This window comes from Tursiops truncatus, chromosome 3 (assembly GCF_011762595.2).
Source record: "Tursiops truncatus isolate mTurTru1 chromosome 3, mTurTru1.mat.Y, whole genome shotgun sequence".
In the NCBI taxonomy this organism is placed as follows: Eukaryota; Metazoa; Chordata; class Mammalia; order Artiodactyla; family Delphinidae; genus Tursiops; species Tursiops truncatus.
Genome location: NC_047036.1, coordinates 101,116,662 through 101,130,572, shown reverse-complemented (window position 1 = coordinate 101,130,572; position 13,911 = coordinate 101,116,662). Strand labels below are relative to the sequence as shown.

General features: G+C 53.1%; 1 protein-coding gene across 2 annotated transcripts in view; it reads right to left on the bottom strand.

The window, feature by feature from the left end:
• Positions 1-11,266, bottom strand: part of PRDM6 (PR/SET domain 6) — a 106,025-nt gene extending 94,759 nt beyond the window's left edge. Inside the window, exons 1-2 of one of the 2 annotated variants that reach the window (XM_033853113.2) lie at positions 10,342-11,266; positions 7,864-8,488 (exon numbers count right to left, since the gene is read on the bottom strand). In XM_033853113.2, the coding sequence (XP_033709004.1) occupies positions 7,864-8,473 (610 nt within the window). In that variant the 5' untranslated portion in view covers positions 8,474-8,488; positions 10,342-11,266. Of the gene's footprint in view, positions 1-7,863; positions 8,489-8,980; positions 9,329-10,341 lie in introns of those variants that run through there. The other variant, XM_073802449.1, reaches the window with a different exon arrangement.
• Between the last annotated feature and the right edge of the window lie 2,645 nt (positions 11,267-13,911).

Here is a 13,911-nt window from a genome sequence, read left to right as displayed (position 1 = left end):
AGCCGCGGGAAGCAGGCCTGCGGCGACCATGCTGTCGGATCGCAGCGCCCTCCGGGTTATTAATGGGCCTGGCGGAGCCGCCGTGTCTGCGCCCTGGCCTGGCGGACCGGCCTCTGGGAGGCGGCCTCGGCGCCCGCCGGCGAAACCGGCCTCCCTGGCCCAGCTTCCCTGGGGAGCCACGGCGCCCCTGCGCAACAGAGCCCTGTGGCACTGGGCCTGATATCGGGCGAGCCCCGACTGGCGGAGATGGCAAGAGCTGGGCACCAGCGGATGCGCCAGCGCTAGGCGGCGGGTCCCCCTCTGGGCTCCTGCGCCCAGCCTTGGTCACAGCTAGTCCTGGTGGATCGCCCTGGGTGTGCCCTATCCGTGCTTGAACAATTGAAATGCCCAAAGATCTTGTGAAAAGTGAGTCACTGAGGAACCTTCGAGGAACACCTAACCGCAACCCAGCATGATGTGCGATACCATTTTGCCATTCGCTTCACCGCGAACTGAAGGTTGACTAGGTGAGTATCCTATTTCAGTGAAGAAGGGCTCCAGCCCACGGCGCCTTCCCCTCCGGCAGCTACTCCTCCACTTCCCCCAAAAGAGCCCAGGGAATGAGGGGACCTTTGACCTCAGCTTCTTGAGGGTGTCCCCAGGCCTCTCAAGTGAAAACTAGCAACCTATTTCTGCAGGTAGTGAAGTGGCCATGCCTCCTGGACCTCCGTCACACAAAGGACCCCTCTTTCAGCAAGACAAACTAATGTCAAAACTGTGCCAGGCTCTGCTTTTGACTCTAGGGCTAGATGGAAGGAGGCAGTCTCACCGTAAGTCAACTCCTCCAGAATGCAGACACTTCACACACCCTCTCAAGCTCCTGACTGTGAAAACAAAAACCTTAAGATAAAGGGGGGATAGAAGGAAAGACAATAAAAACTCACAATTACCAAGTGCCTACTATGTGCCAGACACCTACCTTCAACCAAACCACCACCATATTATCTAAATATCACAATTTCCATTTTGTAGATGAGGCAACTGAGGCTTCATGAGCAATGTAACTTGACCAAGGATCAGAAACTAGAAAGTGGCTGAGAAGGATTCACAATCAGGTCTGCCTGACTCCAAAGCCTCCAAACCTAGAGATCTAAGATTAATGAAAACTAGGAGAATTTTATATCCAAACTCATAACTCAATCAATATAATTGAAATATTTCACTGAAGTCACTATTTGGGGGCTGCAAAACTGTTGTGGCATGATTGAACTAAAGAGATTTCTCTCTTTTTCCCACACTCTTGGGTTTGGGGAGGTTAACGTAAGAGGATGATTTGAAAAGTAAGTAGATGATGTCCATAATTTTGAATTTCAGTGCCTAACTTCAGAAATGAGCTTTCAGCACCTTAGCAAAAATAGCTTAAAACAAATGACAATAAGCAAAGGCAATATGCCCATAAAAATAAAAATAAATCACCCCAGGGAGTTAACAGACTTTCCCTTTCTGGTTGGCTCAGTGAAACAAAGGGTGAGAAGAAAGAGCATTTGGTATTTCCTCCCTAACAGTCCATACCAGAGATTCTGTCAACTTACAAGATCTCCACAACCTGTAACGTCACACCCACTACATCAGCAATAAAATGAGGAAAGGTGCCAACTGCGGCCACCACCCACACAGACAACAAGCACACTCCTGTTATTTGTTATGCACGATAGAAGTATGGCTAGTCCTTTCTCTAAGAAGTCCCCTAAAGTACTTCTTCAACTTATTAAATTTCATTTGTCTCCATGAAGTATTGAAATATTTAATAGCAGCATTCTGCAGAGTGACAAGCTGAGGCTCTCCCAATATGTAGAAGAACACCTGCAGGGTAGGCAAGGCCAACCCACCATCATCAGTCCATCCAGTATAGGTTTTCTTCATTTATAAACCATTTCATGCTATTTCAAAATACTCTACCTGAAAGGCTACGTCAAAATACATGTTATATTCTAACGTTACTGTTTCTTAATACACAAAACTTCTGCCACTGAAAACATGTGGCTTCTGACTTATGTCTCGGAGTCCCAAAGGAGCCTGAGGACGACTAAAACAAGTAACTGATTAGCTGGGGTTGACAAATGTGGCCCAAGTGGACAAACATTCTAGCAGAGTGTTTTCTAGACAGCAAGCCACTAACACCTACATGAAAAGATTTGAGGAAAAAAGTGGGCTAGATGCCTAAACTAAACATAAAAAATACGTATGTATTATATACATGATACAGCATTCCAGGCCAAGCAATACATAGTACATCTATTTGTATTCATAAAGAAGAGGCAAGTAAATGTTCCTATTTTCTCTTAAAATCAGGGTAAGTTTTTTCCACAACTTCATAATTATTATTCATAAAATGTTGTCTGTATCTGTGAGAGATATTATATTCCCCAAGCAAGATACTTTGAAATGCCATTTTAGCATTAGGGAATGTAAGAGATCATGGTCTCTTCTCTCCCTTGAATAGATCTGTTAATACTCTTGTTTATGGGTCTCTGAGTAAGAGAAGGAGGTATCATTAAGTTATAGACTAGTTCACCCACTGGCTTCAGAAGGCCAGGCCAAGTGGAGTGAAGACCAGACTCTCACTCTTCCCTCCTTATCCTTCTGTATTGTTCGAATGTTTTTACAAGGGCACGTGCGACTTGTGTAATTGAAAATGGATCTATTTTAAGGTAAAGGGGGCAAAGCAGGCCAGAGTTCTCTGGTATCTCATTTCTCGTTCCAGGAAAGGCGAAATATAAAACGTCTCAGGGCTCTTTCGCCTTCTGGAGAGGTGGGCAGGAGCGCGTGGGCGCAGGCGGAGCGGGGACCCTCGGGACGCGCCTGCCGCGCTGGGCCTTCGCTCCCCAAAGCCTCTCCGCCGCTTTCGCCTGCCCTCACGTATCCTCCGGGAAGGCAACCGAGGAGCAGCTGAAAAGCCTGTCTCCCCGCCCGGGCGGCGGTAACCGCCCGGCTATAAATTCTCTGCGACCGCCGCCGAGGTCGCGGCCCTCTGTCCCACAGGCCGAGCCGGGTGGGGGCCGGCGCCCATCGATCGCCGCCCGCTGACGGCGACGCGGCCCCGGGAGTGCCGCCTGCTGGCAGCTCCGCGTGCTTCGTGGCGGGGGCACTGGGCCTTGGGGTCGCCGAGGGCGCTGGCCGACGGGGCCGAGGGCAGGCGGAGCGCTGTGACTGGGAGTCTCTCGCACCAGAGTTCCACGTCCCCCTCCAGCCCGCACTCCCTGCTTAGCCCTCCCCGCGCCAAGCCACTGGCTGGCTGGGATGGCGGTGGACCGTGCACGGGGTGGGCGCCAGGCCCCCCAGCACTTAAGCTGTATGTTGAAGGCCTTGCCCATTTCCTGCCAGCGGGAAGGGGTCTTCTAGGCTCCCAGGAGCGGGTCTAGGAGCAGGTCTAGAGGCGAGGCAGGCCCGCTAGGGGGACCGATTGTGTTCTTGCCCCCGCGGGGCGGCCCAGCTCCCAGGAACCTTCTGGGAGCCTCTCTCTAGAAGAGTTTAAGGCTTCCCTACGCGCTGGGCTTTCCCTGCTCGGCCTGGCTGCCGGCTTGGCCCTGGGACCAAGAGGGAGAGACAAAAGGGGGAGAGAAAGAGGGAGGGAGGAAATGTGGGTTTTATTTGTCTCCTGATGACTGTATTAATAAATTAAATGGCAGCGCCAGTGTGTGAGGGTGAGAGAATATTGCGCCGAGATAAACCTCGCCGGCCCCTGCCCCTGCGAGGCCGCCATATACATTGCGGAGATGATGAATAGGAGGCGCGAGAGGAGATCGAAGCGGGTCTGGGCTGGCTCCACTCTCTCCTACAAAACTATAGGGCAATTAATTGTGGCTTGTCCCCTCATCCTTCATCTTCTGGTGGCACATATCGATGGAGATTACTGCTGATGAACCGTTTTATCACCTTAAATAAACAGTCACCACCTCTTCTAACCTCAATCTAATATATGGCTCTATGTTCAGTTTCAGGGCGCTAGATAACGAATGATGTAAAATAGCTAAATTATGTGTGTTACGGGATGGGGCTGGGCGTGCGCACAAAAAGAGAGCAAAGAAAAAGAAAAAGAGAACACAAGAGCCCACACAGTGACGCCGAGCCTCCCTCCCACCGGAGACCACGTCTGAAAGCTAAGTCGCTTGCTGGCCATTGACAGCGGGGAGTAGCGCAGCGAGTGTGCCTTGGCGTCAGGAGAATCCCACTGGTGGGTTACTGGGCTCGGGAGCTTCCCAAACAGGACCTGCGTTTTCCAACTGGGTGGGAAGAGATTAGGGAGGGTCAGTAAACACTCGCCCTCCTTTTCTCTCTTTCCCTGACCTCTCAACCAAACAAACCCCAGATTTCCTTCTCTCCCCAATATCTCTCCTCAAACCCTTGGAAAGGATGGCACTACCAACAGGGGGGCCTCGGGCCCAACTCCAACACCTGCGCACACGCCGGTGCTGTTCCCTGCGCAGCAGGGCTCCCCGAAATACGGAGGAGATAGAGACCTCCAGCTGGGGAGGTTGCGGACTGCCCCGACTCAATTCTCCGCAGAGAGACCCCAGGCGGGATTAGTCCCCTGCTCTCTCCCAGATACGAGGGAGGAATGTCTTAACCAAAAAAAAAAAAAAAAAAAAACGGGGTGGGGGATGAAAAGCTAACTGGCTCGGCCGGCTGTCTCCGAACAAACACAAACGTCCGGCGCTCCCCTTGGCCGCTGCTCAATACCTTCCAAGCGTACTGACAGGGTCTCAAACAACGCACCAGCTCCCGGAACCCGAGAAGAGGCCACCGCAACGGAGCCTGACGGAATCAATGGCTTCAGGCAAACCGGCAGCAAATGAGGGCAGTAATACAGGAGGAAGAAAGGTCCCCATCCCCCATTTGCATTACACAAGCTCCACCTGACTATAGAGATGAAAAAAGAGGCAACTAAGCAAGCATTGAGAGCCTCAGTGGAAAGTGTACTTCAATCATAGAATAACTTCATACACGGAGTTAGATATATACTGGAAGAGCTCACCCGGGCCAGCTTGTATAGTTTCTGCTGGTTTTAAATCTTTTTATGTGTGACAGAGAGCTACAACACCCTTCACTATGGCATTTGCCATAGGTGGCAATAAAGTTTCAAGGTGAAGGTGATACTGAGTCACAGGTGTTACTGGGTTGCTGATCCCAGGCAAAAAGTTACTCTTCTAAAAGGAGAAGTACGGAGGCCCCTTTCTTTGCCTTGTAAGAAAAAGAGAATACGACTCAATATGTTTTTAAATACAAAGTAATAAAACGAAGCAATGCTGAGTGGTCACTTCACAGAATTCTTTTAGAGGGAAAGGGCAATAGACTAAAAGGAAAACTAGGATGATCTGTGCCTGATAAATTAATAGGTGCTTCCCTTCTGCCCGCCTCTCACCCCACCCCCGACCCACATACAACCTGGGAATGGGGAGAAGCTGTTATTCACCATCTTTCAAGTGATATATCAACTTTCCCTGCCAAGGGAAAAAACAGTTTCGCACTGCTTGCATTTCTGAGTTGTTCTGATCCCCTAGTTAGATTAAACTCAATCGCTTCTCACTTCATCTTTGTAAAACACATCTCATGGTTTCAAATGAATGCCTACTCTTGCCCAGAGAAGTTCCTGGAAGCATGGCAGACCTAGTCTCCCAGCATTACATGGAGAGCTACCTCAGCTTTCTATTTTCTTTCTCAGTTGCCCTTTAATTAGACAGCAATGTGAAGCGTAACTCTAATGAGACAATCTGACTTCCTTTCTCTCCTGTCCTTGCCTCTGCACTTTGCACACTGAAGCAGTCCAGTCGACTCAAAAGGAGATAGCAGAAGATTAACACAATAGGAATAATTTGAATAAATCATAATTCATTTCCTCCAGCCATGAAAAAGGGTAGCTGGACAATAAACTGGTTCAATAGGCACATATTAATTAGGAATCTGTCCCAATTCTTTCTCTGATTAGTCTAGGTTTTTCTCTGGTGAAAATGTATTGAACCTCAAGATTGCACTGTAAACAGCACATGGAGCTCAGCGCACAGCCGGGGCTTTGGGGTGCACTGCTAGTGTCCTTTCCAGCACTAATTTAATTCAGAAGAAAGACTGCAAGTTTGATGAAGCACTCTCAGTCCACAGTGACTACATTTCACTTAGAGGTAAGAAATACCTTTTATGAAAGCATTTCTTATCTTTGTATTTTACATTTTTAAAGAACTGCTTTGAAAAAAACACAATCAAGAAATTCAGTAGGAGATATGTATTTTTTGAAATCCATTAAGACAACATAGTTTTATAAAATTTTCTGGAACTCTGAAATAGAGGAATTTTCTTAACTGCAGGGCAAATCTGAGTTGAAACCCTCATTTTAAACCAAATACTTTACCCTCAGATTCTAGAAAGGAAAAAAGTAAATACAACTACTCTTTTTATTAATAATAATTATCTCCATTAGAACGATTATCTCCAACCATTATGAAAAGATTAATACACCTCAATCACTAGGGTCATGCTCAGTGTTTTTAATCAAAGTAATACATTTGGGAGTCCTTTAAATAACTACAACCTGTAGTTATTTTGCTTTTACAACGAATTAAGAAGCTCACGGATTAGTAGACATTCTGCAAGAAGGAACTTGTTCAAAATAGAATGATCATATACATTTACAATTAACTTTCCTCATACAGAAGCTAGATGAAGGAATGAGACGAAGAAAGAAGCTGAGCGCTGTTTCAAATCCCGTATTGCTTTCAACCTAACCCTTGACCTGCTTTAATGTTCTCTCCTGGGGTCTCTGGAAGTATACTTAGCATTTATCTCAACACATTAAGTGTAAACATAGCATAACTTCTGAAATTACCAAAAAGAATTGGATATGAAAAATAAATGACTCATCCTTGATCTTCATTTAGAGTTTTGGTTCAAAACCTGAAAATGGAACTACACTTGGGATCAAGAGTTTGAAATTGTGAATACAGGAACGGAAGCTAGAAGAAAATTGATGTTAATTTAGGCATTTTGTCATTTATTTCGGGAAAAGAAGAGCAAGCTTCTTATACTAAATTACTGTTACCCTCATTTAAAAAAATACGTTAAGCCGACAAGCGTGGCTACGGACTGTAAACGTTTGCAGGGTCCAGGGTGCACGGAGAATGCGGGATCCGCAGGGAACAACCCTGCCCTGAAGTCGGAAATGTTTTCTCACTAAGCAACTGGCATTCTTTTTCTCTTCCTTCTTCTCTAAAATAAATAGTAAACCTAAGAATAATGCCTGCCTGCAGGGAGAGACTGACCCAGTGTCATCCAAAACTCCTACTTCAGCGAGGCCGGGCCAGCAAGCAGCTCCCGGCCGGTCCCCCGACAACCCCGCGGTCCGAAAATGAGCTGACGAAGTTAACCCCAGAGGTAAGATAGCGGGAAGGAGAAATTAGCTCTGGAATCCACGCTCCCCAGGACCGCTGACAGTCCCTGCCCTGTCCCCTCTAAGGCCAGGCCAGGCCGGTCCCCGGACACTCCCATCGCGCGCCGCTAGTACCCGCCCCGCGCGAGGCGCAGTACGCCGCGGGAGGGCTGTGATCTGTACTCTCCGGTCCGCGAGCAACTCGGGTCTTCAAGATTCGGAGCTGGGAAGCAGGGAATGGGAGGAGGGGGGAAAGGTAACCCAGAGGTGTCACCCGGCCGTCCCAACCGTTCTCCTTCCTTCTCTAACCCATAAAACTTTGGTTACAGTGGTCTGAGAGGTGCGGGCCCGCGGCCTGGAAAGCCCACAAGCCGGTGTCCCCCTCATTCGACCTGCCTCCCGGACCGGCGCCCGCGCTCGACGGAGCCAGCGCCCCGAAAGAGAGCGCGCGGGCTGCTGCTACGTACGGTTGTTGGGGTCGCTGGTGTGCTGGTTGAGCGGGATGATCTCCATGCGCTGCTGGCCGTACAGGTAATAGTCCAGCTCCTCTGCGCTGCAGCGGAAGCGCGGGGCGCCCCGGACATCCCCGACGCCGCCGCCGCCGCCACAGCCGCCGCCTCCGCCTCCGCACTTGGAGGGCCCCGGGCCCGAGACGGCGCCGAGGCACAGGTCCTTGGAGGGCAGCGGCTCCGCGGCGACGGCGGCGGCAGCCAGAGGCGCGAACACTGGCAGCTGCGCCACGGGCAGGGCCGAGAGACCGGCCAGCGCGGCGGCGGCGGCGGCTGCCGCCGCCGCGGCGCAGGAGGAGGCAGAGGAAGCCGAGGTGGAGGAGGAAGCCGGAGTGGAGGAGGCGGAGGAGAGCGAGGCGGGCCGTGGGCGCAGGCTGTCCGGCTGGGGCTCAGTGCGCTCCGGGGGGGGCGGCGGCTGGAGAGGCTGCGGTGCGCCCAGGGGACCCGCGGCACCGCCGCCCTTGAGCGGGCCGCCGCCGCTGTGCGGGAAGAGTTGCTGCCAGTGCTGCAGATAAGCTGGGTCCACTTTGAGGAATGCCGAGCCGCCGGGGTCTCCGGGCTTCAGCATGTCCGACGCTTCAAGCTGGGGGCAGAGGGCAAAGAGGAGGGTGCGCGTGAGCCGGACTCAGGGCCTGGTGCGAGAGGGGCGGGGAAGACCGCCGCCAAGACACTGGAGCGAGAGTTTTGAGTCCTTGGCTCCGCCGGCGGCAACCCAGTTCGGAGGCTCCCTCCTCCCAATTCGGCTGGGGCGCAAAGTTTACTCTGAAGCCGCAGCGCCGCGCGGGGGGAGCTGTGTGCACTCTGCCTTGCCTCCCAGCCCGAGGCGCCCAGCGCCCACCCGGCACTGTTGAAGCCCGGAGAGAGGGCGCTTCCCAGCAGAACTCGGCGGCAGCACGCAGCCCCCACCCTCTGCCCCCGCCCGGAGCCGACCCGAACTGGAGTGGCGCAGCGCCTGAGCCGCGCTGGCCTCCGGCGCCAGGAGGCGGGACAGTCTCGCCCCCCGCCCCCAGCGCAGGACCTCCAGCCTCCTATTCCCCGGGTCCAAGACCCTCAGCCCTAGACAAGCCACGCTTACCTGAAAACTCGGAGCCGCCGGCGGGTGCGTGCGTGCGTGTGTCTTGGTGAGCGTGCGGGAGAGTGTGCGCCCCGGCTACGCTACATGCCCCTGGGCAGCGCGGGAGCAGAGCCCTAGAGATCCGCCCGCCCGGGACCCTCCGGGGCCGCAAGCCAGGGGTGTAGAGGCCTGCGGAGGGCGTGAGAACAGTTACGCTGAACGCGGGAGTGCGGGCGGACGCGGGCGCCGGAGCCGCGGCGGGCTGCTGCGCTCGGCCGCTGCCGCGTCCCGGCTCCTCCGCTCCACGATCTGGCAGCCTCCCCGCTGGACACGTGGGTTTTACGACAGCACAAAATACAAGTGTGTGTGTGTGTGTGTGTGTGTGTGTGTGTGTGTGAGGGGGGGGGAGAGGGAGAGAGAGAGAGAGAGGGGGAGAGAGAGAGAGAGAGAGAAAGAGAGAGAGGGAGAGGGAGGAAAGGAGGGAGAGAGAGAAAGAGCGCGCGATGGGGGTGGGGGTGGGGGGGAGGCGGGAGGCAGGCCAGAAGAACGGAGGGGAGGGGAGAGGGGAGAAGGAAGTTCTAACTCGGCTGTATCCACCCACAGCTCGTGCGCCTCTCCTGCACAAAAACCTCCTCCTCCCTCCCACCCCCCACTTTTTTTTTTTTTTGGCGTGACGTCTCCCGTTCGCCTGTTGTCTCTTTCTGCCCATGATATGTCTTTTCTAGGTGCCGGCTCACCGCCCTGGTCCTGAAAGCAGTGGAAACGCGGAAACCGGAACGCATCTCGGCACGCGCTCGGCTGTCCGCATCCGGGCGGGCGCGCGCGGCCAGGCGAGAGGACCGAGTCCCCGCAGCGGGTTTGCGCTTTTCCCGGGCTCCGTTTTTTCAGGAGTACTGCTGGGTGCCAGAGTCGACTAGCCCTCCACGCAATCTCTCACATAAATCTTGGCGGAGGTGGGGGTGAAGGGGGAGTCGGGGGCGGGGCGGGGCGCGCGCTGGAATGAAACCCTCAGTCGGCGGCGGAGGAGGCAGGCTTTGCGAGCTGGGAGGCGTGAGACCGAGGGTCTCTAAAGGGCGCTGGTCCTGGCGGGACTCAGGCCTGGCCGCGGGGCTGGAAGGCGGCTGCAATGGAGTCTCACACCGCCCAGCGCTGAGCCAACCCACTCTCGAGTTGTCTTCCTGGGGGGCTGGCTCCTTCTCCCTTTTGACATACAAGGCAAGTATCCAGAGCTACGTCTGGTGGTACAACTGCTCCCGGACACAGACGAGGCTTATTTGCCTTTGGCTGCCCGGGGCTGCCCCGAAGGGTCATGTATAGGTCCCTCTCCCCAAAACCTGGCGTCCGAGGTGTAGGGTGCGAGCGCAGCCCCACACCCACCTTACCTACTCCTGGCGCCTTGGACCGTGGCAGACCTTCCAGGCGTGGTCTCACATCAAGGAATTAGACACCCGCTCCGAGTTCTTCAAGGCGTTCACAGAAGTCGGTGGGCGGAGGGCACCGACCCGCTGTGTGAAATTGACCGGCTCGGGCGCTTTCCCAACGCCGGAGTTCTGTCCACACCTCAAAGAGAAGAAATAACATTTGTCTTTCCCCAAACAAACCAATTCATTTAGCACCTACCACTCCGAACAATTAATAGCCATTCTTTCCTGATTTCTGCTTGTTTCTTTTTGTCTTCCCACCGCTCATTTCGTCTGAGCCTGGGAAACGCGCTGTTTAGACTTTGTCCGGGTCTCACTCAGGATGCTTCGCGGTGCTGGTTGGAACAGAGCTGGACCGAAAATATTTTGACTGGCGTCGCTGTGACAAGGTCATCAGTCATCCCTGGATAGATTGATAGTACCCAAGTTTAAGGCAAACACCGCGAGGGAAAACCCACGGTGCTTTGGACCCCGAGGCTAACTACGCAGTCTCCTCGGGCTTTGAACAACTCCATGGGAGGACAGGGTGAAGTTCTAGGCCCCTTTCAATTAAGCTGCTCGCAGAGCTGCCGAAGAGTAGCTGTCGGGCCACAGGAGAAGAGGCATACTCTCTTTCTCACACTCTTTCTCTGTTCTCCCGGAAAGACAGCACCGAGGCTCGGAGACCGGACACTGCGGCAGCGGCCCCACTGCCTTCTTGTTTTTGCGCAAACCTGCTACTTGCAAGTGCTCGGTCCCCAGAACTGGCCGTTCCGAAGAACTCCTCCCTGAACTGACCCCCAAACACACTTGAAAATCTCGGAATTTTGAGATGCTAGCTGCAGCAATTGCTCCCGAGGCCTCTTGCCGCCCACACTCTGGGAAGCCCGGGAGTTCCCTTCCTAACAAAACTAGCTGACCGTTTGTGAGAGCTTTCGACAGGCCAGGTGCGGGTACAAGCTTCAAGTCCGCCCAGCAACCATGCGGAGAAAGCATTATCATTAACCCCCATATTACAGATGGGGACACTGAGGCTCAGAAAGTTAGGTATGTTGCATGAGGTCACGCCATTAATGAGTAATGGAGGCAGATTCAAACCCGGGTCAGTGAGGCACGAAGTGCATTTTCCTGCCCACCCTAGTCCGGAAGAACTGACGCCAGAGGGGTACAGAGACACATGGCAGGGATTTGGCTCGCTTTGCCAAGGGGAGAAGCAGAACTGTAGCGGAGCCCACCTCTCCCTCTATGCCCGTGTGCGGTCTCCCTGACCCGCCAGGTTCGAGGACCACCGTCCGCCCCCAGCGGCCCCAGGGTACGCGGGTCTGGAGGCGACGGGACCCCAGGGCCCAAAGGCCTTAGAGGACTCGCATGCAGGAGGTGGGTTAACGTTAGAGGGGGCGCTCAGAGGGCCCGGGAGTCCAGGAGCGCACGAAAAGCTCTCAAGGGCAGTGTCGCGGGGGTCCGAGCATCCCCAGAGCCTACCTGCAGGCTCACAAGGCGGGGCGGGGCCTTTGCTCCGACCGCGATCTGCAGGAGGCCGGCGGGGCTAGGTTGGGGCAGAGGTCCGCGCAGTCCACCCCGGGGCGCACCACCGCTGCCTAGGCGGGACAGCCGGCGCCCCAGGCCGCTTTCCGCTCACCCAGCTGATCCCGGACGGCTTGGTCACAACCACACTGCCATGACTCGGAAATTTTCAGAAAGTGAGCCCGCCGACCTGCGCCCCCTCAAATCCGTGCCCCTCCTCTTCATTATTTAGAAGACCAATGAAACAAATCACTTCGACCACTTAGGAAGCGATCCAATCTTTCTAAAAATCCATCGCTCCCAAATCGATGGGTGAATATTTGCTGCGAATTTGTTCCAGAGGAATAAATAAGGAGCGAGAGTGTATTAAATGCAAACGGGGGGACACGGTGGTGTTTTTCTTCATTGATTAATGACCTCTAAAATAAAACATGTGGGAAGAGGAGCCAGGATCGATAAATTAACTACCCAAATTCATCATTTTCTCGAGCAATTTTTTTTTCCAGAAAATTATCCTTAGGAAGCACTGTACCCTTAGCTCGGAGGGGAAGTGGTGGGTGGGAGTGGGGGGCAGGGCAGAGAGGGAGAGGCCAGAAGGGGCAGGAAAGAAAGAAGAGGCTTCTGTCTGGGAGACTCTCTATCTGATTTCGTTTGACATACATTTTTAAAGTTTGCCTTTCATATTAATTATTTTTTCCTGATGGAGGAGGGGAACAAATGGTCGGTTGCCTTTGACAGGACTCCAATAAAGAATTCAGCAGCTCTCCTCTCTGCCTTCGGCGCTCCCTCTTCTAGGTTTAAGGTCATGGGTGGCTGAGTTAATAATTCATTAATATAGACGTTTATTCAGAAGCGTTCTCTGAGATCCACTCTCCTGATCTCCTCCCAGAGATTTATTTTCCTGGGAAATGGATGGGATGGGACGGGGTGGGGGGGGGACTGCAGGTGAAAGAAGGGGAGGAGAAAAAGGAAAATGAAAAGGGTGGTTGGACACAGGAAGAATCTTTGTTTAGCCAGATTAGTGGACAGATCCCTCTAGCCTGCCATTAAAAACGTGGCTGAAAACGTGGCAGCCAAAGAGCACAGGGCTCTGCCTCCAGTACTCCTTTCCCTATTTCCGCATCTGTTCATTCACGCTTGTTCTGACAGCTCCACTCCTCCATTCTTTAGGATCGGGGAGAGCCACCTGAGAACTTGGGAATGCAGGCAAAAGGGGGAAACCCCTGAAAAAAGATTACCCTACTCCCCATCCCTATGACGTTCCCAACGGAGGAGCTTTGCCACTTGCCCAGACCTGGGATCTCAAGGAGGCTGCCATCCTAAAGGACAAGCAGCTTCTGGTGGCCACTCTATCTCTTCAGAAAGGGGCTGTAGGGGCTTTAAAGCAGAACCAAACCAAACCAGAAATGTCCAGATCCCCATGAAGCTTACACTGTGGGGCATAGAGACAGAGAGTAAACAATAAACAAGTAATTGTCAGATGGTAGGTAGTAAGTGCTATGGAGAGCAAAGATGAGAGCAGCAGGTGGAGTGTGTCACTATTTTAAATATAGTGGTGAGAGAAGGCTTCTCTCATAAGGTGAAATTTGGGTAGAGACTTAAAGCAAAAGAATGCCAGTTTTGTGCCTGGACTGGAGACAGTCCCTGCCCTAACCTGTGGCTCAGGGGTGAATACAGTGAAAGGGGCTTCCCCTGAAGAACCCCCAAGGCACTGGGGAAGGCTCCTGCATCCTCAGCCTCTGGCCACCCTTGGCTTCCGGTGGTACCTGTTCCCACGTGGTTCCCACAAGATGCTGTGAGCTACTCAATATCCTTTCAAATACATCTGTTCGCTGTTTACATCAGCTTAAGTCACCTGTGCTGCTGGTGACTTAAACTTTACACAGTGATCTGTTCCAAACTATCTGAGCCTCAGTTTCTTCCATGGCCAAACAAAAGGATGGGACTAATGTAGCTTTCCACTCTAAGCTCTTTCTCAAGCAACTACCAAATTCTGCCCTCCCTCTCCACCACCCGTTTTCTACCCCA